The 25,493-nt window shown below is 36.9% G+C and overlaps 2 protein-coding genes across 5 annotated transcripts; one reads left to right on the top strand and one right to left on the bottom strand.

The window, feature by feature from the left end:
- Positions 1-157: 157 nt before the first annotated feature.
- On the bottom strand, positions 158-14,555 carry LOC139945996 (uncharacterized). 4 transcript variants are annotated; one of them, XM_071943571.1, is made up of 15 exons: positions 14,421-14,555; positions 14,070-14,296; positions 13,134-13,212; positions 12,631-12,667; positions 12,209-12,284; positions 11,414-11,502; positions 10,953-11,099; positions 10,089-10,140; positions 8,713-8,813; positions 8,258-8,343; positions 6,882-6,960; positions 6,363-6,448; positions 5,860-5,947; positions 4,662-4,778; positions 158-4,008 (listed from the first exon to the last, which is right to left on the bottom strand). In XM_071943571.1, the coding sequence occupies exons 2-15, from the start codon at positions 14,138-14,140 to the stop codon at positions 3,947-3,949; spliced, it is 1,170 nt and encodes a 389-aa protein (XP_071799672.1). In that variant the 5' UTR covers positions 14,141-14,296; positions 14,421-14,555; the 3' UTR covers positions 158-3,946. The 4 variants fall into 4 exon arrangements, with proteins under 4 accessions (XP_071799672.1, XP_071799674.1, XP_071799673.1 ...); XM_071943573.1 differs by having other exon boundaries at positions 14,070-14,317; positions 14,421-14,533; XM_071943572.1 differs by having other exon boundaries at positions 14,070-14,293; positions 14,421-14,533.
- A 500-nt stretch (positions 14,556-15,055) lies between these two features.
- LOC139945919 (protein YIPF1-like) lies at positions 15,056-25,361 on the top strand. The gene is made up of 8 exons (XM_071943434.1): positions 15,056-15,233; positions 17,068-17,107; positions 17,718-17,830; positions 18,200-18,368; positions 19,838-19,954; positions 20,318-20,472; positions 20,609-20,791; positions 21,422-25,361. Exons 1-8 carry the CDS (start codon positions 15,069-15,071, stop codon positions 21,578-21,580), a joined length of 1,101 nt encoding a protein of 366 aa, XP_071799535.1. The 5' UTR covers positions 15,056-15,068; the 3' UTR covers positions 21,581-25,361.
- Positions 25,362-25,493: the final 132 nt, after the last annotated feature.

The following is a 25,493-nucleotide window of genomic DNA, read 5'->3' as shown; positions in this document are numbered from 1 at the left end:
AACGAAGCATACAGCCCTGCTTAGTTATCCACCATGCAAAGGTCAAATCCTATTTAATATATTTATTCATGTAATGTTTTGCTAAATCTTTTTAGACAATAAATGTTTACTTCGGTGATGGGGAGGTAAAAGGAATTAATTATTCAGAAAAGAGAAGTTCTACTTATACAGTGAAGTATTTATTTGGACTTCAAAATTAAACTGAGATTGAAAACAATTGTGTACAAATATTTTCCACAAACATTATTTTTCAATATAAAAAAACTTGCCACAACTCCCAAGGGCCCAATTTCACACAGATGCTTTAGCAGCCTTATACATGTAGTGCATAAAAATGTTCTTCTAAGCAAACATAAACGGGACACTAGTCACAATTCGGTACATGTGGAATGTTATTTTTGGCTGGTAACCCTATTGTCAGCAAATTCAAAGTACTTTTTTTCTTAAGCAGCTCTATGAAATTGGGCTTAGTTAAAAGCATTATCAAACCTTAGTCTGTACGAATACAAATATAACAGTTACAACTGCTTACCGTCAAAAGACCTGTATGAAAGAGTGGCTCTTTGCACAGTTTTTATTTCATAACCACTTGATGCAACAATGCTTGTCCATTGTGAACCTGAACACTCACTTTCAAATCGTTTTAATTTGGCGCGTCTTGGCAGAGTGGTCAATCACACCGGACTCAAGCTTGAGTGTGGGTTCAAGTCCCGCTCTTGACATTTGTGTCCTTAAGCAATATACTAACCATTATTGCTTCGTCCATTCGGATGGGACGTAAAGCTGTAGGTCCGGTGTGTTGTGTAATGTACATAAAAGGATACGCAAACCTGTTACAGGAAGGGGGTTTCCCTTTTAGTTTCTGGCATGGTTGGCTGCAGATAAACAAAAAACTTGGCAAATATGTCTTAACATGTTATTAAGTGCTTCGAGATGGCCAAACATAAATCATTATAAGAAAAGATAGTTATTATTAATTTTAATGACAAACCCCTTATGGGCAATTCCACCAAAAAGTGTCCTCGGCCCAAAAAATTGAAGTCAAATTTGTGGATTTAAATTTAAAGTAGCAAGAAAGAGTGATACCTAGTGATTTCAAATCTATGTTTGTTTCATTTTTTTTCCTTGGTTTTCCATGTTTTTTATCGTTTATTAAAAAAGTTTTTTTTGAGTCAAATTCATGATTTTTGGGAAACGTTTGGCACAATTGTCTAAAATGCCCTCCTGGTTACATTTTAGATGATATTTCAATTATTCTTGGCTTAAACATATAACTGGTGGTAAGTATTCACAATTTTAAAGAAACTTCATTGTCAATTTATTCACAAGGTGCTGCCACTCGTTTTAATTAGCCCTTAATTACCAATTATGAAATGTAATGTCCATGACATTGCATGGTGTTTAGTTTTATATTTTAAAGCCAGTAAGAGATATTTTCATGAGACTTCATACGCAAAGCTAGTTTTTAGGGGCTAATCCTAAAATGCAAGAAAATTAATAAAAAATTAATTACAACTGTGCTAACGAGCGTCATGGACATTACATTTAGCGTCATGGACATTACGTCATGGACATTACATGTCACATGAAACTTACCTTGTTGAAGGTAAATGCTACAATTTATCAATTGGACCTACTGTAGGTAAACCTGGACTAGTCAAAGAGAACATTTGTCATAGACCTCATCAGAAATTTACTTCAAGCTCTTTTTTAGCAGCGCGTTTAGTGGCAACATTCGTGCACAGATTCTACAAACTGACAGCTCAATTCCGAGATTTTCAGGTGAGTTTTCTCATGGAACTGTTCTTTCCTAAAAACATTCAAGTGACATTGAAATGTATGTGAACTGTTGGTGAGACATGTTTAGATGAATGTAGGACATTATAAACAGACTTTATCATCAAAGAAGATTTCTCAAGGCCTAGGCGTAGTGCAGATTTGTACACATCTACGGATAGCTTGGATACAAAGACGTCATACATAAAATAATTTTTTATTTTTACATAATTTCAGAATGGCTAAGACTTGAGTACAGAGGCAGAAAAAGTATAGAGAGAAAACAAGACAAAACATGGAAACATGATTGTGATAAACAAAGCCCCATGCAGCCAATCTTTCCTTCATTTGTTGTTCTCCGTTCTTGTTTTGCAGGTCAATCTAGGTGGAACGTGTAGAGGATGACCTCAATGACTGTCTCGTATTTGGAAAACTAAGGAAGCATCTACGTTTGACCTGTTCCTCCCAAGAAGTCCTCCCAACTCATTTTAACTGATCTTCTGGGAGTTGTTCACCCAGTCTTGAACATAGCAGTATCCAGATCAACTTTGAAAATTACAGAAACCTTTGATGTTTAATTTCCATTTACATAAAATGTTGACGCAAGATGTTCAGTATATTACTCAAGATGAACAATTACCATGTGAAAAACACATAAAAGGGAATTATGTTAAAGATAATTAGAAAAAAAGGTTACTTCATGTATACCTACATCTCTGGTCTATCATAACTACTCCAAGGCAGAAGCCAGCCTGGTTGGATGTGGACGGAAAGTGCAAAAAGGGGACTTACCGAGGGGCGGGGTTTAAGTGAGATTCTGGGGGAGGTTTGGTTCTTAAAAATGTTTGGAAGAGGTTAAACATTAAGATAGGGACATTCATTATAGTTTAAAACCCATATTAAGAGCAAGGCAGCACATGGGTTTACAAATTCAGGGTAAAAGCATGATGCATCATTTTACAAGTTTGACGTAATGTCCATGACGCTAAAAATAACCCAAAATGTAATGTCCATGACGCTCTATTAAGATGTGTAACAAGAAAGTTGACAGGTTTTCTTAAAAATATTATCAATGTTCATGTTAACTACTTCCCTGTTTAGCAAATAAAAAGGTATTCTAAAAATTTTGAACTTTAACTTCACAGAGTTTTGGAATTGAGTTTGTTGTACCCAAAACCCACTTCCGTTTTTCGTAATGTCCATGACGCTCGTTAGCTGTGCTCTGACTCCTTAATTAGTTTGATTTTTTCCAAATACATAGTATCATTTGACTTACTAGGACACAAGATACTAGTATCAAGCACAAAACTATAAATCAAAGCTACTTGGTGTGTTTAACTGACCAACAAAGTTCTAAAAATGTCTCAAAACGTAATGTCCATGACGTGGAATTGCCCTTATATCAATCGATTAAGTAAGAAATTGGGTCGGTACATAATCATATTATTACAATGATTCTCGTGTATGATATTTTTACAAAATATATACAAACCTTTTCCTTACATTTTACCTTATTACCATTCAAAAATATTTTACACATATTTTTTGAAATTATACAAACATAAGATTGCATTGTCGTAGAATTGACACAAGAAATCTGGACTTTGCCTCGTGGAATGAAAAGGGCAAAGTGTTGATAAACTATGACATTGAAAGAAATGCCATCAATGTCTGTTTAAAGGCACTGGACACTATTGACAATTACTCAAAATAATTGTTGGCATAAAAACCTACTTGTTAAAGAGTAATGGAGAGCTGTTAATAGTATAAACAATTGTAAGAAACGGCTCTGTCTGAACGCAGTTTTTGAGAAAGAGGTAATTTCCCACTCATTGTAATTTCTCACTCAGATATTAACAAATCCAAATAGGTATTGCTGTTTTTCGGGTACTGCTCTTTGAAAACATTGATAAACGAAATATAGTTATTGGTTTAACATTTTGAACTAAGCAGGTTCGATTTTAAAGTGAATATACGTAAGGTGTCAATCCTTTAGACAATCCTTTTTTAGTAATTTTTTTTTACCTTCAGTTTTGTTACGTAGGCCTTTAGTAAGTTGAAAGACAAAAAATAATTATTTTATTATTCGTTGCTGAAGACTTTCGATGAAGTGTTATTTTAAGAAAACTTGTGTTTTGTTGTGTAAACTTTTATTGGCAGTTCTAGGGGGTCAGTCTTCGTCACTGCTTGAGTCTGAGTTGGAAGAAGATGATGAGGCTTCAGATGAACTCCCTAAGTAGATAAACAAAAAGCAAATCAGAAAATGTTTTTTTGTGTTTTTTTTTAAATAGGACATAGTTCAAAATCAACATAAAGCATCAACGAAATACTGTATTGTTTTTTCATTTTTAGAACAATTTAGATTAAAACTGTTTTAGAAACTTCAGAAAATTTTACTTAATGATCTTCTACTGAATTCAGCCAAAGACGTTACATCAGCGACTTTTTTGCTGGTAAAATGTGAAATACAGCTGTTTTATTCAATTATCGCGATCCCCTGCTCGCTCCCTCCTTGCCACATTACTATTGTCTAGCAACAACACTACAATTTTCATAATGTAGTGAGAACGGGTTCGGTGTGATGGGGGTATTAGCAAAGCAGTGCTTCAAATAGAACTGCTTAATATCCATATCACACCAAAACTCGTTCTCACTGCGTTGTGAAAAATGTAGTGTCTTGCAGTCGTCGGTTCGAATCCCACCCAAGTAACATGCCTGTGATATTTTTTCACAGGACTTGGGGAAAGCACCGAGTATACAGTGCTAACACACATTGGTGTTTGATAAAACCAAAATGAATAGTCTTGCATCAAGTTTACATTTTTCAGAGCGTAGTGAGAATGAGTTCGGTGTGATGGGGGGGGGGGGGTGTATCAGTAACTTACTTTGATCTCTGTTGTCATCTGTGGGTGAGCTTGGCACCATTGCTGCAGGTGTACCTACGTCGTTGTCCTCTGGGCTGCCATACAGTACTGTGTGTAGCAGCTCTGGTGACACTTTCACTGCTTACCCAAACAAAACAAAAAATTTAGGGAAATTAAAATTAGCGCTATTGAGATATTTTTTAAACAAAAAATGGTGTTCTGTACTGTCTTCCAGAAAAGCGAAATGTAAATTGAAACACGCACGGGGCAGTTCGGGGCCGCAAGTCAAAACTTGTATTAACCGGAACCTCGTAATTAATGGGTGTAGACTGTATAAATAAAACTTGCATGTTTAAATTTCATTTCAAGAGGTGGTTGCAATTGTGAGATATCGTCGAAAAATCCGGAGCTAATATGTCCACGCAGGAAGAATAATCCCAAATATGAACACATGATCTGAGATGCGTATCTCAGATTCAAATTTTGGGACTTAAAAACTTAATATCTTATTATATAACCACATTACTTTTTCTAAAAAGGCTTTATACATGTACTATCGTAAGCTGCTTTAGTAAGCTTCTAACCAAAAGTTTTTATTGCCATTAATTTGAAGTGATTACCAAACATGTACCTTTCCTTTAAAAAGAATTAACTTACATGGTTTGCGATTGGACAAACTGATTAACTTACATGGTTTGCGATTGGACGGATTGACTAACTTACATGGTTTGTGATTGGACCAAGGTCTGTGATTGGATGGATTGATTAACTTAAATGGTTTTGTGATTGGATGATATTAACTTACATGGTTTGCGATTGGACAGATTGATTAACTTACATGGTTTGCGATTGGAGGGATTGATAAACTAACATGGTTTGCGATTGGACAGATTTATTGATTGATATAAATTAACATGGTTTGCGATTGGATGGACTGATTAACTTACATGGTTTGCGATTGGACGGATTGATTAACTTACATGGTTTGTGATTGGACAAATTGATTAACTTACAAGGTCTGTGATTGGATGGATTGATTAACTTAAATGGTTTTGTGATTGGATGATATTAACTTACATGGTTTGCGATTGGACAGATTGATTAACTTACATGGTTTGCGATTGGAGGGATTGATAAACTAACATGGTTTGCGATTGGACAGATTTATTGATTGATATAAACTAACATGGTTTGCGATTGGATGGACTGATTAACTTACATGGTTTGCGATTGGACGGATTGATTAACTTGGCCACTTTGACATCATTGTAATCCATATCTTCATTTGTACCTCCGAAAACATACAGCTAGAAGAAATATAAACACGTAAACAATGCAACAAAAATTACAAAATATTTCAAACGTTTTCAGTTGATTGCATGTAAAAAGCTTTCTGTGTCCATAATGTCAATATTTGGTTATTGCAATTTTAAAACCTTCATCTTTTGTTTTGGGTTGTGCTATCTATGTTCCGTGAAACTGAACTTGAGAATCTGCATGGCGCAAGGTACCCACAATTGTTTGTACCCACAAACATTGGTGCCCTTCAGTTTTCTGTGCGTACAAAGAAAAGAGCAGTATGTCAATTCACACTACAAAAAGTACAACGACCCTTTTTAACCACCACTTGAGTTTGATTCTCTTGTCCACTCGAACAGAACACCCCAAATTTTGTAAATATCTTTGTTCAGGATGTCATACAGGGGGGTTCGTTTTACTCACATAGTTAAGGAAGGTACAAGCCACATGACCAAAGCGTCTTGATGCTGGACTTCCTGAATAAAACGGTCTCTTCCATTTCATTTTGGCTGTAAAAAAAAAAAAAAAGGAAAAAAAATGAATTTTTATAATTTCTGGTTTTTTTTGAGAAAATTAGTTTACAAGGGAAGGTTGGTATTCACTGTTTAAATAAATGGCAATAAAAAAATTAACAAAAATCACTCAAATATTTCATCACAATTTTGTTTTACAAAAAAGAGAGGAAAGATGTGGCGCAATCAAGCAACCTCGATTCATTTGTTGACCCAGTGGTAAGACTAGTCTTATTTCGAGTTAGAACGAGCTCGTCCTAACCTAGGACTATTCTCTTGGTTTTTGATATCTCCTCGACTAGTCCTAATCTTTGTGAAATCGACCCCAGGGGTATTAACGTTGGAAGCGCTTTGACATGTTTGAGACTCTCTTGGGGTGTGAAAAGGGCGGTACAAAATGATTATAATGATTATTATTTTGTTCTTTTACCAAGGCTGAGTTTGTGGAGATCCCCTAGGGTGGACTTTCCTTTAAGACTATCGTTGGAGCCACCAAACATGTAGATATCCTGTCAAGAAATATCAAACCAACATTTTAAATTATATAAATCTCATCTTTGCCGATATCTAAAAAAAACACGATTTTTTTTTTTTTTTCACATGTTAGTTTTATTGTATACATTTTGTACATCTACATTTATATAGGATAAAAACAATCCAACGACTCCACAACTCAAAGATAAACTTTGCCTTTAAAGAAAACATTGGTTCTGTTTATGTGTAGTGTGGAATAGTAAAGAACCACAGATCTAACGGAACTACCAAACCAGCTTCAAAGTATAATTCAGGGTTGTTTTAGTAATGAATCCAATCCTGTGTGTTGACTGGTAAACAATTACCCAAAATCTTTCCGCAAAAATCTTTTTTGTGAGGATAAATTCCCTCAAAATGTACAGGCTTCTTTTTCTTAAGTTTCAAAAGGAAGAAACCTTACTACCAGAAAGTTTGTCCCTGATGATGTGTTAAGGACCCCACACAGAGTTGTTACAGTAAGCCCCCCCCCAAAAAAAAAAACATGTTTACCAGCCTTCCTTTTGAAAAAAGGATGGAGGGCTTTCTTTTTTTTCAAAAGAGGTGGCCCGACAACCGGCTGATTTTTTTCTAACATTTATTTTTTTGCTGAGATCGTTTTAAATTTAAAAAAATGTTAAATAAAAGGAGACAACCTCTAAAAAGGCAGTGGGGTGGGGGCGCTCAACATGTTTTTATTTGTATGTGGCCTAATCCAGAAAGGGGATTAACTGTCTGATATACTAGACAGATTAACTTGATCCAGTCAACTGGGGATAACTGTAAACAGCTATTGAAGCACAGATTAAGACTGGCAGATGATTATTAAGGGTAACTGGTAGAATGGTGTGACTTACATCATAGAGCAAGGAATGCTTACCTGAAGCACTTCCCACTAAACACACAAATGTGACACACGAAATGAGGATACAGATTATAAGCATAGAGCGAGGACCTAGCTCTATGCTATAAGCTAAAGTAGTAGTACCGGCCGAGTTTCTACCTTCTGCCCAGGTAGTAGTTAAAAAGCAGGATAGTGCTTTTCAGAACTGAGAAGTCTCCTGAACAATCCGATAAATCTACTCCGCGGTAGTAGAATATATAGCAAGACAGTTCTCTAAAGAACAAACTCTACCTGGCAAGTAGATATACACATGTTACCGCAAAAGAAATATATTATGTTGGATATCATTGGATGGTCTTGTCCCAAGGGAAGCAGAAATTGCTATTATAACAGGCTTAAAAAATGTTGATTTGACTCAATATTAAAAAAATTCAAACAATTGACATCCTTACCTTATCTGCATGAAGTGTCAGACTGTGGGACCCCCTGGGAGGGGGTTTCTCTCCCCTTGTTGGAGGGGAGGACCATTTCAGTGTATCTGTGTTTCATTATGAAAATGACAAAATTACTACCTTTAAAACAAGGCATTCAAAAAACAATCTTTTTGCAGGTCCTCAAAAAAGGCACTGGACACTATCAGTAGGCCTAATATTAAATCATAATAGTTGTTAGCATAAGAACTTACTTGCATGGTAACGAGCAATGGACAGCTGTTGATAGTATAAAACATTGTGAGAAAGTGCTTCCTCTGAAGTAACTTTTTGAAAAAGAGGTAATTTTTTTACTCAAATATTTAAAGGCTTCAAAGCCTGAAGCCTTTTACTATGCATCTGAAAGTACACAAAGTTGTGCAACAAGGGTGTTTTCCTTTCATTATTCTCTTGCAACTTCAACAACCAATACAAACCTGTGTCTAGAACGTGTAGGTCGTTGAACCATCTGTCTTGGCCGCCCGACCCACCAAAGAGATAGATTCTGTTTCCAACACACACCAGTTTGTGATCGCATCTAAACAAACAAATACCACAACCTCAACAATGTAATAGATGTAAAAATTCCATCAGGGCAGGGATAAAGATTATAATACGGTTCTACCCATACACCAATATGCATTAAAGTACTGTATACTCAATACGCTGATAATTTCTGTGAACAAAATTCACAGGCGTGTTGCTAGGTTTGGTTTTGAAATTCTACAGCAGATGTCCTACCAACTACTCTCTAAATGTAAAAGAGTGAAAGACACCACCGTTTACATTTCCAGTTGTCCTTCAAATAGCTCTTTAAAAAGAGTGGTGGTTATTTCACTCTTTGATAGGGGTTTCACTTCAGGACAGAGTGAAAAATCACTCCAAAAGATGCAAACTTCAATATAAAAGAGTGGAAGACCACTTGAAAAAGAGTTGTTCCTCATATGGCTCTTCAAAGAGTGCTTGTCAGAGTAGACCACCAAAACTACCCGGTAGCCAGAGGCAGGATTGGAACTGCCTTTAGCTACCAGGCAGTCTTAGTGGTCTAGTGGAAAGACATCTGCTCTAGAATGTTTGAGTCCCACCCGAGTAATATGCCTGTGAATTATTTTTACAGAATTGAGATAGTAGTGAAGAATATACAGTGCTCACACACATCGGTGTAAGGTTAAAAGCAAATAATAACTCTCAACTAGTTAAGAGTCTCCTTCTTTTGATGAAAGAGATGTGTTTTTTTTATACTGTGCATGATTGAGTGCTGGAATGAACTTTTAAACCTTTGTTAGAGGACACAGGAATAAAAATATGTACACAAATTAAAACTCCAGCCGCTTCCCCTCAAGTGTGTATGGTAAACTTTGACTTGATCCTAGCATTATGGCAATTACAGGTTGAACATGGTCTATGATCAATGAATCACTAACATTATTATGGACGCTGTTGGTAATTACTCAAAATAATTGTTTGCTTACTCAAAGTACTGAGTATACAGTGCTAACACACATCGGTGTATGGGTAAAAACCAAAATTAATATTCTTTATCCCCGATGCAAATTTAACATCTAATATATCGTTGCGGTACCCGCTGCCAAAACATAGGATTCGAACTGCCTCTAGCTGCCGGGCAACCTCGGTAGTCTAGTTGGTAAGACACTGCTCTAGAATTGCAAGGGTCGTGGGTTCGAATCCCACCCGAGTAACATGCCTGTGATATTTTTTCACAGGACTCGGGAAAGTACTGAGTATACAGTGCTAACACACATCGGTGTATGGGTAAAAACCGAAATTAATGTTTGCTTAACCCTACACATACCTTGGTGAGGGTGGCGGACCAGTTACTGACAGTTTAGTCCATGTGAGAGTGTCTGTGTAAAATGAGATTAGTGAAGATGAATGTTATGAGTGGTAGGAGATGGCTAAATGCAGTGCAGAATGAGTGCAACATTCAAGGATAATTTCCCATATTCATATCACGTTTAAACTTTTTCAGTCAGTGCTCGCTATTTTTTGCATTTAGAACTTAAAAAAAAAAAAATCAAATTTTATCTATTTTTTTTTTTTTTATGCAAGTCGCCTGACACACGAGGCCTGAAGTCCACTTCAAGGTGTGGGCTACAATTGACTTTATTATCCAGGGGCCGTTGCCACCGACTCTTGGGGCTGAAATAGGGTTAGCCCATTGTAAAATGACCAGCTTTTTTAGGTTTTCCGGCGAAACTCTGTAAAAAAAAAAATCTAAGAGTTTAAAAATGTATCTTACTGATTTGTGTTGCCTTGGTAAGGTACATCCCAAAGTCAATAGTATTTATGGAGTGATTAAGCCCTCTTGCGACAGAATGTAGGTCATACATGTCTCATAATGGCACTTTCGGAACACATGTAACAAACAGGGTGAGTCAAAAGAAGTTGACCGGGATTGGTGATGTTTTTTTATTCAAAACAAACAAATAACACTTGAAAGTTATCTGAAAAAAAGAATGAAACAAATTGGTCACCTCTAAGAGGAGCTATGTCTATTTGACAAAATGACTTTACTCTGATGATCAGGTTCAGTCAAGCATTAATTAAATCAAAAGTCATCTCCACCCCCCAAAAAGGGCAAATTTATTGTAAATTAACCGCAAGTAATTCTTGCAAATGATGTTTCCAAGAGGCACATCATCTGAATTTTGGCTACCTGTGTCTAACATATCAACATCACAATGCGCTGTTCCTTTGTAAATTCCACCAATCACGTAGATTTTGTTGTTGACCACGACCCAACCGGAGTTCAACGACCTTGGCTCATCCCCATGAGTCTGTACAAACCGCCAGATGCAGTTTTCTTCAAATGAGAAAAAAAAACATCAAGTCAAAAATTCAGTCAAAATTTGAGACCACAGCAAGATTCTGATGCAAACCAAAAAGGGAAAGTTATTTTTGTGACTTGTTTTACTCATTTTTCAAAAACTAAAGAGCACCTCAGCAAGTAATATTTTAAGGGAAGCTTTCTACTATCATTATCTTCAAATAGTGTTAGTAAATCTGTGGACATTGTGTTTTGTGTCCAACAAAAAGTACCCAAATCCTTTAAGGGAAATTAATCAAGTCTATTAGCAAGGAAAAGGGATGATTATTTTTGATTGAATGTAAACTTACCTGGGTTGTAGGAATACAATCCTGGTAAACTCTCGTCCGCGTTTAGTTCATTTCTGCCTCCAAAGACGTATAGTTTGTTATTGATGGCACTGCAAGACAATCAATGAAAACAAATTGAGACAAAGTAAAGCATTTTAAAACATCTTCTTTTTCACTTGACCATATTCCCTCTAACTCTCTGTTATAATCATCGATGGGGGGAGAGAAGTTTTCAGAGACTTTGAAACTCCCCCCTTATCTCCACCATCATCAGACAATTGATGTTGGCTAGCGGGTCATCCTTTCCGCAATAATGAACCAGCTTATTTGTCCTTCAGATGGGACGTAAAGCCGTTGGTCCCATGTGTTGTGTAACGCATGTAAAAGAACCCAGTGCACTTTTTGAAAAGAGAGGGGGTTCGCTCCGGTGTTCCTGGCTGTGGCTGCTGTATGCGCCGTAGCACCATGTAAACCCTTAGAAGGTGCTACATAACTGGGTCTCAAAATTCATCACTGCAATAACCTATCTTTCTGAAAGTTTGTTTATACTCAGCGCCTTGAGTACCTTGTTTGGTAGATACATGCGCTATATAAGTCTTCAATATTATTATTATTATTATTATTATTATTATTATTATTATTATTATTATTATTATTATTATTAATTTGACATTTTCTTTCGCTGCCACACGGAAAGTTACAGTGACTGGCTTTGGTGTAATTCTACCTGGACTTACATTCCGTGAGGTTTGCACTAAACAAATGAACTGTTCTCTTAAAAGTTCACCTGTTCAAGATGAACTAAAATCTACTTACCATAAAGCATGGTCGTGGCGGCCCATCGGCACCTCTCCTGTGTATCGAATCTTCTCCCATCTTAAGGTTTTTCCCACTGTTCCAACAGATTTGTAAATCAATAAATAAATTTTAAAAATTCACATGTCTAACTTCCTTAGATTTACACACATTATTTTTTAATTTCTTTATAATATTTATCTTCTCTGGCAGCCTTCAATGTATTATGTACAATTCAGGATGTGTATTTGACGCATTGGAATTAATTTACATTAATTATTAAGTTTGTGAAATACATTAATTTTAAGTAATGTCACGTCACATGTCACAAAAATTAAACTATTTTTAAACATTATTTTTTAGAAGGTATGTGGCTGCCTAAAGTAAATGGTTCAAATGACATGGTGAATTTAATAATATGTTTCATTAAAAAAAAAACTTACAATAAAGCTTGTGCAAATCCCTGAAGTAAAATGTACCCTGAAATAAAAAATCAGAAAACAAACTAATTAGAAAATTAAAGTTGTTTATTAAAGAGTAAGGGACTTTTCAAAAACGGTCTATGATACAAAGTTCTGTGTGTGGGATTTGAGGCAATGCATGGTGAGGTATCAATGTATATTTGGTTTGCGGTACTAAACACCATGTGTACATCATATCTTTTGGCTGTGAAGATTGCGTTTTTTTGATCAAGGGGATTCTTATTATCATTAACCTCGCTCCGCAACGTGAGTTCATAAACTGGTCTCCAAAAATTGTGCATTTGCTAATATAAAAAAAACGGATCTGTAACAACCTGGAGAAGAAAGTGATGCCTCAAATAAATCAAATATTTTTAAAATCACTGACCTTTGAGATAAGGACACTTCAACCACTTTTTCGGGCGTCCAGTGCAACTTTTTTTTGATCAAGAATATATTTCTCAAGAATTTGATTTATAGCTTACCCTTTCTGGCTCCTCTACGCAGCGAGTTCCTCCAAAAATGTAGGCTGCATTATCAACAACAACAATAGCATGTCCTTGCCTTCAAAATATCATTGAAAATAAAAAATCAATTACTATTTCAAAAGTTTGCTTCGACATTGAAGTATAATTTGAAGTATAACTCAGTGATGAACATACAAAATAACATTAATATTTTATTATTATTTTATTATATATATATATATTATTATATATTTTATTATGCAATTATTTTGCATCGACTTGCTGTGTTTTATTGCAGTGGAAAACATTGGAGTATGACAAACTTGATGAACATTCTTTTTCAAAATCACAACATGCGTTCATCTTTTTCTGCATTGAAGGCAATCTGAAGATGAATTTAGGATTGCGAAAAAAATACATCCATCAATTTTTTCTTACTTATAAAAACGAAAGAACTAATGTACAAAATATAGCTTCAAAATTAATCTGAAATTATCTTTAAACATGTTAAAACTTACTAGAGAAGATTATAGAACAAAACTACACACTTAAACAAAGTTAAAACAAAAGAGTGCTGGGCCACATTTGTTAAGGCTAATATGTTAAGCAGAAAATACTGCTTAGCAAATTTCTATCCCAAGCAATAGCATAACCTGAGTGGATGAGTGGGGCACCAATCATAACAATGTACACCTCTTTGTCTTTTTGGCTGCTAACCAGTTTCTGCTCAGCTTGTCTGTGCTTAGCAAGTTTTTGTGCTTAAAGGCTTTATGAAATTGGTCCTTGGTTGCAGTTTTACCTCAATTTGTTACATTATAGCTTTAATTATTTTTACAAAATGGGAAAAATTTGTAGATCCAACAAAAACTAACATTGAAGTTGTACTGTACTGAAGAACATCAAAAAAGTTTTTATGGTTCCCAAGAAATTTGTTTCATTATTTTGCATACATACCGTGGTGATGGAGGACGCCCTGTAAATTCCTTATTCGCAATCCACTTCAAACTCACGAGCGTTAAAGCCATGATCTTATCATTCCAAGGTGAGATTTCAGCTTTTGTGTCAAACTATTTACCAGCAGGTGGTCCTCCTTTGCGGCCTGAAGGTGTTTTAAGTCACATTCAATCAGTCAATCAATAACCAACGTAATCACTTGTGTCAACAGGAAACGCACAACACTGCTGTGTACAAATGAAATACGTCTTTTAAAAAAAAATACGTCAACAAAATCAGAGTCAGACTTAAATTTTAAATCACAACCTTTGCTAAAATGGGGAAAACCCAGCAATAAAGGTCAACACTTACTGTCTGTCACACTTGGGAAAGTATCATACTTTGCCACAAAACAGGAGTAAATCTAAATTGACTGAAGAAAATGTGGCGAGCTCCCGACCAGCGTTGCCAAGGAAGCTTATCACTTCCGCGTCCCACCCACCGGTTTTTCTTCAATTTCACGACCAATCAATTAAATATTCATGAGCTGATAGTCTTGGCTCTCAAGGCGTCAGTTATAGTTTACCATTCAAGTTGGTGAAATCATACCGTAAAAGGGCACCCTGTAGCGATTACAACCGAGCGTAGAGTGCATGCTCTCGATATATCCACCAATGCACCATCTATCACTCACGTCTTGGGCCAAGACTATTCCAATCTGAGTTCTCATTCTGGGATAGGATCACTAACAATTTGTAGGTTTTTTGCCGCTCACACGTCTTAAAAGAACTTTAATATAAAAATATTTTTTGTTTTCAGACTTTCTGACTGATACCATGAAGGTATAAACACTACCTTATTTTGTTCAACAAACATAATTTCAGCAGAGGACTTAAACAAGTTTAAATTTAAAGCTTTCGCTGCTTGTCAGATGGGAAAGGGCGCCACCACGCGTGGTTTTGCAGTGAGGCCATTATTAATTTCTTCATTAATTTTACAACACACACGACACGTCGCTGAATGAAGATTCCAATTTTCCATTTATTTTTCCACCAAGAATCACTGAATATCTGCTTTTTAGAACACTGTAATTCTAGTAAGTGGATTGCTTCGTATCCTTTTGTTGCGTTGCATCTCACCATGGCTGACGAAAACCTAATTCTCGATATGGAAAATGTTAGAAAGGTATGCAATTATTTTATTGTGAAAAGTGGTTTTTGTTTTTTAACTCCACATTATTTAGTTGACGTTCAAAATTGACATTCATTCATAAAATCATGATTAGCCTACCATATTATTGTATTTTTAATGGAATATTCGCATTTATTGATTGATTCAATTGTTTGTATGACTTTAATTCGTTCATGGATGATGTCTATTTCCCTCCTGATTATTATTACTAGGCCTAGTAATTAATCCGCCACATTAATTGGGAACTTTAAATAAAATGACATTCTATTTAAAATTCCCAATTAATGTCTTGTTTTGCGTGTGTTGTGTTGTGCCTGTGGCTGTGCTGTGGGCTAGTACAATGTTTATCGCGATTCAGAACCGCAATACGTTATGGGTAGTCTGATGGTGGGGCAGTTTGCTATGCGGTGTATGTTGTCATGCACAACTCGCGAACGCATCGCCTATTCTTTGTGTGGGTTCAACAGCACCCTCTCTTGATACTTAGCTATTCGCGATAAACCTTATTACTTAGTAGAACCATGGCATGGTAGAACATGTAGAGGTAAAGATGTTAATAACATTTAAAAAATTAACTTCTCATTGCATGATAGATAAATACAGTACAGATTGCCATTGCCATTCCCATTATTTATATTATTAAAAGTTTTCTTTTCAAATGGAAGGCTAGCTCTGGCATGCCTGGTTATCGGAACTATACCCTATTTAAAAAAAAGAAAGAAGGTTCATTCCACTATCATCTCCACGGTAGTAGAGACGATAGCGGAACAAGCCTCTATCCTATACTTCATCTAGCTCTGGTGTAGGACCACAGTACTCTGTTGCACTGCACATTAAATAGACCAATCCATTAGGCTCCGCCCACGACGCACATGTGAGCAAGATTCCCTGAGCCTCTCCAATGCCTTTCTGCACAACTCTGCCGCGCTCGCCAAGCATACGCGCACGCATGTCGGACGTTATTTGTCGGACCTTCGTTGCGTTGTGATTGGTCAATTCGCAATGGGGCGGAGCATAATGGATCGGTCTATTGTATGCAACAGAGGAGGAGTCCAACCGGGTTAGGTGGAACCAGTATGCCGGGCATGCAGCTGATTTCACGAAACCCTAGGATTAATCCTATCTCGAGTTAGGACTTGTAAGTAACTTGTCCTAACTTAGGATGGATTCAATGCATCCATCTTCTTCGGATAGGGAACTTAAAGTAGGGAACTCAAGTCCTAAGGTTTATCCTAAGTTAGGAAGAGTTGGGTGAAATCAAAGATTGACTGAGCATGGGGCTATACATTCTTTGTCTGAGTTTCTGGACTCAACAATGTATTTTTAACATTTGTATCCTTTGCCTCAATGGGACATTAATTGTTGACATTCAATGTTAAAAATTAATCTTGCAATACGGCCAAAGGTATAAAATGAACGAGCTGTGTACTTAGACCGAGTGTTACTTGATACTTTTAGTGTTTATTATGTTTTGGATACATATAGGCCTAATTTGTAAATGTCTGATGGCACCAGCTATAGTATTATCTCACTTACTAAACACTATGCTGGCAGGTCACATAGCGACCTTGTTCATGTTGTTATGTACCCGCCGAGTAACAGATAACAAATCACCCCCGCTTATTATAACCCAATTTTCTTTGTGTCTTAGTCCCCACTGAGTGACTAATGCCATGGTCTTTCATCCCCCAAAATCATACCTTCAACCATGTCAACAGGCACACTGTGTGCATGTTCAGTATCAGCAAAATACACACTGAAGTTTATTAAATAATATTTGGCGTTTTGTTAGTGATTGTTAATTTGTTCCTTTTCTCTTGACTCACAGAAAGCCCAGGAATCAGCAGCTGACGATCTGGCTTTTCATGGTAATTTAACAGTTTAGTTTTTTGTTTTTTATCAAATGAGATTAGGGACTTAAAATTAATAATGAGCTCATTGTTTAAAGGAACATTACAGATTCGGTTTTTGCTAACAAAACAGTTGCTGGTAGTGTAAGCACTTTACGTAATCCACCATAAACTGACAATCCTGTAGAAGTTTGAGATCGATCGGCCATCTGGGTCACGAGAGAATTTAGTGAAAAAATGATTACAAATTTTGCATTGCATCCTTTTAAGCAAGACACTTTCCTAACCATTGCTTCGTCTTTTGGCTGGGACGCGAAGCTGTTGGTCCCCTGTGTGTGTTTTAAAGCATGAAAAAGAACCAAGTGCACTTATCGAACAGAGAAGAGGTTGGCCCTGATGTTCCTGGCTGTGGCTGCTGAATGCGCCGTAGCACCCTGTAAACTCTTAGAAGGTGCTGCATAATTGGGTCTCAGAATTCGTAACTTCAATAACTCTCTGTAAAAATGATAAGTGCCTTGAGTTCCTTTGTAAAGACAAGTTGTCTTTTTTTTTAGCCTTTTTTATTTAGTCCTTATGGCGTTGTTTTTTTATACATGCATGTAATAACTTTTTTTGTTTCTCTGCACAGATTATGCCGATTCTCAGCTGATTGATGACATCAATGATGGGGACAACGTCGGCCAAACGATAAAATTCACCAATCATCCGAGTGATAATGACGAAGACGAGGACGAAACAGAGGTCAGAATTCTACTGAATATTTTCTGTTCATTATGTTATTATGATTGTGATTATTTTTGCATGGTATCCCCAGGGATCTGATTTCTCCGTTTTAAACAGGATTTCCCCCTCCTTTTATTATGCATCTGAAAGCACACAAAGTTGTGCAACAAGGGTACTATATAAGGGTGTTCATTATTTTCTTGCAACTTCGATGACCAGTTTAGCCCAAATTTTCAAAGGTTTGTTATTTTATGGATTTGTTGGGATACACCAAGTGAGATTACTAGTTTTTGACAATTACCAAACGTATCCAGTGCCTTTAAGGATGAGACTTGTAATGATGGGTCTATTTGGTTTATCATAAACAAAATTGATTGTTTTTTATAGCTTCTTTCGGGTCAGAAGAAACAGCCATCGTTCTGGACCTTTGAGTACTACCAGCAGTTCTTTGACGTCGATACACCACAAGTCTTGTGGCGTTTGGCCGGTTCATGCATGCCGAGACCATCAACGAACTACTTACAAACCCAGATCCGACCTAACCCAGACTTGTATGGTGAGTTTTGCTGCTCAATTTTTGCGCCATTCTATTTCAGGGAACGATTTGATTCAGCACTTTTGCATATTTTGACAGAACAGACTTTGTGCAAACTGAATGCTAATACTCCATCGCAAACGGTGATTTTTGAGTAGCTGACTCTCTGTACGGCACAAAATACAAACGTCCACAGAATTACTTTAAACTTACAAGGTTAAAAGATTATGGTGGTAGAAAGTAATTGTTTTTTTTTACTGTCTCAATAATTTTGTGCATTATTTTATTACCATCTGCTTATAAGTGTGTATTGCATTTTTCAACCTTTCTCTTTTGTATAGGAATGTATACTTTATTTGATGTGTTTTTGTTTAAACTGTCTCTCTATTTTATGTACTATTACCCCCTGATATTTTGCATTTTTGAACCTTCTCTTTGACTATATTATCTGAAAGTGTTAATGTTTGACTATGAACTGTCTTTGATTGATTGTTTGTTTTATATTTGCTCTGTCTTTGACTATAATTGTATTACTATTTGTTACTAGGCCCTTGGGAAAAGCAATGGTTGAATGATTTAAAGACAACACTGTTTTATAGTAAAATGTACAATTAACAAGAAAATAATAGGTGTTTATGGTTAAAGGAACACATTGCCTTGGATCGGTCGAGTTGGTCTCTGTAACCGTTTTTTATAAAATGCATATGGGTAGAAAGATGTTGTAAAAGTAGAATACAATGATCCACACAAACGTGCCTCAAAATTGCGTGGTTTTCCTTTTACCTCGTCGACTAACACGTCGGCCATTTATGGGGGTCAAAATTTTGACTCCCATAAATGGCCGACCGTGTTAGTTCGCACAGTAGAAGGAAAACCACGCAAATTTGAGGCAAACTTGTGTGGATCATTGTATTCTACTTTTAAAACTACTTTCCAACCATATGCATTATATAAAAAACATTTACAAACGCTTTCATTTTGACCAACTCGTCCGATCCAAGGCAACGTGTTCCTTTAAGCTCAGGCTTGATTAATTTTTCACTGTTTATTTTTTCACATTTAGCTTTGGAGTATAGTTATAATGTAAATAATAAGAGTTCACATTTGTATAACAACTTGCTGCACTCAAGAAAATCCAGAGCAAACCAATTTCTATTCCAGGACAAGTTAGGATGTGTTGTTGTTTTTTATTTTGTGTTTTATTCCAGTATGCTTTTCTATGAGAATGTATTTAATGCATTTACTATGTCTATTTTTCTGTAGTATGTGGTATGATTTTCCCCTTGTCTGCCCATGAAATATTAATTGTTCAAATGTATGTCTTGTAGGGCATGTTAGGGTGTGGTTTTTATTTATGTTTTAATTTGTTATTCTAGTGTACTTTTCTTTGAGAGTGTATTTAACATGCATTTACTAACGCTATTTTTTGTAGTATGGGTTTACGTCTGGCCAAATTTAATAATAAGATTTTGAAATATTCCTTTTCTAAGGACCGTTCTGGGTATGTGCAACTCTGGTCTTCACCATCGCCATCAGCGGAGATATGGCTGACTACATCTCACATCGTGATGAATCGGAGTACCACTGGCACGCTCACTTCTATAATGGTAGGTATCGTTAAAATGTCTCCTAACAAATAAACAGAGTCTTAAAGACACTGGACAGTTTTGACAATTGTCAAAGACCAGTCTTCTCACCTGGTGTATCTCAACATATATATGCATAACATTTTAATAAACCATCAATAATGCTGATATTTGTTTGATGGTAAAATAGATGCAGTCTTTAATTCAAAATGAATAATACTTTATGCTACTGAGCATCTTTCAAACATGTCACAAAATATTACGCTCTTGTCACTAAATATTACGCTCTTGTAACTAAATAATACGCTCTTGTCACTAAATATTACGCTTTTGTCACTAAATATTACGCTCTTGTCACTAAATATTACGTTCTTGTCACTACAGTTACCGTAGCGGGTGTTGCAATCTTCATGTACGCTTGGCTGGTACCCGCTGGCTTCTATGCATTCTTACATTGGCGTGGGAACCAGGCAGGGTATACGTTCCTGGAGTTGGCCTGTCTCTATGGTTACTCCTTTACAATCTACATCCCTATTTCGGTGAGTTCAAATCGCTAGTGGATTTTCATTTTGAATATTTTGAGTATTTTTTATTATTGTGTACAGTGCTATTAACACACCTCGTGTACAGGTTAAAACAAAATTTATATTGTCAGTATCTATCTTTCATGTACAGCTTTTGTGGGCCATAAACTATGACTGGCTACGATGGGTGCTGGTGGGGTTAGCCCTGGCCCTCTCTAGTACAGTGTTACTGGTGTCTCTCTGGCCATCAATGAGAGGTGAAGACATGAAGACGTCGATCCCTGTCATGCTTGTGCTGTTCCTACTGCACGCAGGTCTCGCTGTGGGCTTTAAGGTAAATCAATTTAAGAAGAAACTATAAATAAGTAGTAAACTTGCGGGTACAACCATGTGTAAATCTCTTAGGGTGAGTGTTGGCTTTGAAAATAGCTGGTTGGGTATCGACATTTCGAACAGTATTTTCTGCTCATCTTCAGGAGAAATCAATTTGTTGTACTTTTCACATGCTCCCAAATGTCTTTATATTTGTATATATTTGTTAATTGTTATTTTAATCTTCTTGTCTATTGTTGCTACTCCTTTCTTGTATGTATTGTAGTCTCCTTTACACAGGGAAGACAAATTTCATGTTTTTTCTCATGACAATAAATATTTTTAATCTTTAAAAAATCTTAATCTTAATTTGTAAATCAATAAGTTTTTGTTTTCTCACCGTAATTTTTCTGTGCTGGTGGTTGTGTATCTTGGGGGAAAAAAGTTCTTTCGCAAATGTTTTAGGCAGGAAGGGTGTCTTTTTTCTGTAACATTAATGTGTACTTGCTGCACTCATGCAACATGTTTCTGACAATTATAATAATGACAATGTACAATCAAAAAAGTAATTACCACTTAAAATGTTGTTACAAATTAGAAGAAAAGTACAAGATTGTTTCTGTCACTGATTTTTTGTTTGTTTCTATTTCAGTTGTACTTCTTTCAGTTTGCTTTTCATGAGCCTACTCCACCAGTTACGACAACGGTCGCCACCAAGTTACCGCCGCACTTACCGCCGCACTTACCGACGCACTTACCGCCGCACTTACCGACCACAAACAGTTCTCTCGTCATTAACCCCCCTCATTAGCAGAAAGTATGAAAGGCAAGGTGGCTGTAAAACGTATAACCGCACTTTGTAGTTTACACTAACGAGGAAATCCTGTAAATCTACAGAGAATAACAAATAATGATAATACTAGGTTCTTGTACACCTCTATCTGGTGAAACTCGGCCAGATGAGTGGTGTCCAGGGTCTCATTGCGGAACACTGGATCGATGGAGAAATATTTCACCGATGTGAATTTGTCCTGTTCGAACGAAACGTTTCTTAGAGTGTTTTTGTTTGTTTGTAGTCGACATATTTGACCTTGTATTCATCTATTTAATAATAATAATAATAGGTTCCTATATAGCGCTTTATCGGTGTATTGCTTTTTTTTAATGGCGTAGGGCTTGAAGTTTATACTAAATCGCAGCCTCGAGGCCAGTGGTTTTAGCGCTGGGCCGGTAAAAACCTCGCGGTCGTGTTACGTTTTTGCCAATGTTTACTTTAAGTCTGATGATATCTTTGGATTCTGTAAAAGACATGACGCCATTTGAGTTGGGCGCCCTCACTTAGAGGTCAAAAGGAGGTTGTTTATTGGCCTATCTTGTGCGTCCCGCATGTATAAATCTGCATTTCCGTTGTCTTTCATCATCAGTTTATGTACATCTAAGATGGTGTCTGGCTGACGTCAATGCATGAGGTCTATTGAAGTATAGGGACCTACTTATACTTACCCATAATACAATTGAGAGTAATCTTCTCTTAGTGCATGCTGGAATCTTAAACTAGGTACCTGTATTTTTTTAAACTAAATTTCAATTCTGGTATAGAGTGTATCGTGGAATAACCCCTTTGTTGCTATGAAAGTGGCCATATTGTAGGGCAGGCAGTATGCACGTCTAAACGCGTACCATTCGTTAGAGGACACCTGTTGTACTTTGTGTTGTTCATGTATTGGTTTTGTACGCAAATGACTTGTGAGGACCTATTGTCCCTATTGAATAATGTCCTCGGAGGGTATGTCATAAAAACACACACACACACACCCCCACAGCTGTGTTTATGGTGTAAACCGAAAACTTCTCTTTGTTCTCCCTTTGGACAATTTTCAGACGTCCCCATTGGTTAAAGTCCTCGGTTTGAATGCGTAGACATGCCCAAGTGTGTAAACACCTGCAGTCATGGACCCTCCTTTGTTCAACTCTTTGTGATAGCAACCGTGGACCCCATTGTATTCCTTTGTGATAGCAACCGTGGACCCATCGTCCCTTTTGTTATAGGTCTCCGGTTTGAATGTGGATACAAACCCGCTCACACATGCCATGTTGTGGGCAGGTATTTGAATAATGACGTCATATTCAATATGGTCTATTGTGAAAAAAAGTCTGACCAGTATTCATTCTACAAGTCTTTTGGTTTTGTAGATTTTCCCCGCAAACTCGAGCCCTATGGCACATACATCAAGTCACATCGTTTGTAAAAACCCTCAGAATTCCGTTCACTTCTTGGTAGGCAAGACACTACGTTGTTTACAACATGCAAACTTTTTGTGGAAATGCCACCATTCCGTGGTTACAACAGCCTTCGACCTAGCCATTATCCACCCGTTTGATGTACCATAACAAAAGTGTCAAAATTACTTGTAGCGCCCAAGTTGGAATCTAAACCCAAGCTGTGGTTTTAAAAAGGGCTTTGTTTAAAAACATTAAGAGAGACACTTTGACAAGTATATCTAGTAGGTATGTTATCAGTCTTCCAATTTATTTCTCGTTTAAAACCATTTAAAAAATGGTTTTAATAGCTTTAGACTAATCTCAACAATAGATTGTGCAAATCTTGCACAAATTAGTACACAAGTTTGTTTCCTTAACGCTTTAAAGCAATGTACGTGGGACCAAACATGTCATTTCTGTCATTTAAAACTTTAACTTTGTTATTTAATACAGGCATAAATGTTTTTTCCATTTTAGAGAGGCTACAATTTTTAATGTTTCTGCATATTAAATATGCACCTTGTGAATTTTTTCATAGGAACTTTGCTGTTCGTTATAGCTATGTGGGTAAAGGGTAAATTAAAATTGTAAACGCTGAATGTCAAAGTATGATTTATTTTAAACCGCTGATTAAGCCCGGGCGAATAGTGAAATGGAAGTGGAAAATGGAAGTCGACTATCCTTCTCAAACTGTAGAGTATTCACTGTATTGCTAATCGCACAAACAAATTGGCGAACGACATTCCTCTTTAAGTTTTGACTGTACATTCCAGCAGTAGGGGCTGTACTCAGGCCTTTGTACTTGATGACCACAGGAAACACATCAAAGAAACCTTTGCAAATAACCTAAACTCACTGCAGTTATTATTGAACTCTTTTGGGTACACGATGCAAGGCCTTGTGATTGCTCTGCTAAAAGAGCCGGTTTTGTTCTCAAAATGTTGACAAGTCAAGTGATTTTTCTTTCCGTTATCGAACGATTTGACACTCGATGAGCGATGACATAATATCCTTTTGTTGGTGCTCATTGACCAGCGCATACATAAACCCCCTTATATTGATACAATTCATCCTTCTCGATTGAGCGTTTACATCTTGCTTGTTCCAATCTATATAGGTGATTTTGCTTAAGCAAAATCAACCAATCATGTCGAACAATCATGTCTGTGGTGCAATTGATTTGTTTGCTCGTTTTATTTACCTAATTAGCATGAGGTAGATTTAGATGTTGATCTGCTGGCTCTTGGTGGACAACCTCTAAAATTGGTAACCCACCAAGGAGGCATCAAGTCATACATAAAGCAACTGGTCCCCTGTCATTCTGTATTCTTGTGACATGTCGAACTGCAATGGTTGACAGTGTGCAAACATTTTGTTGAATTGCATCAAAGTTCTTGCATATTTTTATGCCTGTACTAAAGCGCCCTATATGGCTTGCAAGGTTTTTAACAAGCGTGGACAAAGCAGTAACTTTTGGGAGCCATCGTTGTTTTTCAGTTCATTCCGCCAGGGGGTTAGTGACAAGAGGTATCGATTCGGCGCGCTGCCCATTGTAGAAAGGCTTAGAACTAATGTGTGACACTAGAAGCAAGTTACAGTGTGCACCATGGTTACCTACAGGTTGACTACATGTAGTTTGACTCGAACCCAGGCTTGGGCCCAGTCGACCATTGGTTGACCAACTACCGCAGTTGGCCCTTTGGAACCAGCCTCGAGCCCTTGGTTGCTTCACTGGGTCTCAATAGCCTGTTCTATTCTAACATGTGTAAAAGTGCAGAGGGGAACCAGTGACACTAAAGCGAGAGCACAGAAAGCAATGTAGTGTTGAATACCGTGGTACTGATCTGGTTGACTTCGCTTCCAAATGATTGTTTCGGTTGACTATTTTGACTCGAAGCAAGGCTTGTTGACCAGCCTCAAGCCTTTGGTTCCTCACTGGGTCTCAATAGTCTGTTCTATTCTAACATGTGTAAAAGTGCAGAGGGGAACCAGTGACACTAAAGCGAGAGCACAGAAAGCAATGTAGTGTTAAATACCGTGGTACCGATCTGGTTGACTTGGCTTCCAAATGATTGTTTCGGTTGACTATTTTGACTCGAAGCAAGGCTTGTTGACCAGCCTCAAGCCTTTGGTTCCTCACTGGGTCTCAATAGTCTGTTCTATTCTAACATGTGTAAAAGTGCAGAGGGGAACCAGTGACACGATAGCAAGAGCGCGGAAAGCAATTTAGTGTTGAATATTGATGGTTGACTAGGCTTCCAAATGAGTCTTGCTGGTCAGTAGTCAATCTTGAGTCGACTACATGTGCCCACTCCAACTTGCTCTATGCAGCAGATTTCTTTCATTTTTGTTTTTTCTATTGGACTCGGTGTGATCATACATTAGTCAGGTCCCTTCTTGTTTGCAATGAGAACTATTCCTCAGTGTTTATTGAACACGGGCAACAAGACAAAGACAATAGA

Source organism: Asterias amurensis, chromosome 13 (assembly GCF_032118995.1).
Source record: "Asterias amurensis chromosome 13, ASM3211899v1".
Classification (NCBI taxonomy): domain Eukaryota; kingdom Metazoa; phylum Echinodermata; class Asteroidea; order Forcipulatida; family Asteriidae; genus Asterias; species Asterias amurensis.
This window is presented reverse-complemented; position numbering and strand designations above follow the sequence as displayed.

Coding starts and splice junctions, on each gene's coding strand:
- LOC139945996 (XM_071943571.1), bottom strand. CDS start 14,140: ATGGCTTTAACGCTCGTGAGTTTGAAGTGGATTGCGAATAAGGAATTT. Junction 6,961..8,257: donor TGACACTTCATGCAGATAAG/GTAAGGATGTCA, acceptor ATTTCTTGACAG/GATATCTACATGTTTGGTGG. Junction 6,449..6,881: donor TCTCCACAAACTCAGCCTTG/GTAAAAGAACAA, acceptor TTTTTTTTACAG/CCAAAATGAAATGGAAGAGA.
- LOC139945919 (XM_071943434.1), top strand. CDS start 15,069: ATGAAGATTCCAATTTTCCATTTATTTTTCCACCAAGAATCACTGAAT. Junction 17,831..18,199: donor AAGACGAGGACGAAACAGAG/GTCAGAATTCTA, acceptor TGTTTTTTATAG/CTTCTTTCGGGTCAGAAGAA. Junction 20,473..20,608: donor CAATCTACATCCCTATTTCG/GTGAGTTCAAAT, acceptor TTTCATGTACAG/CTTTTGTGGGCCATAAACTA.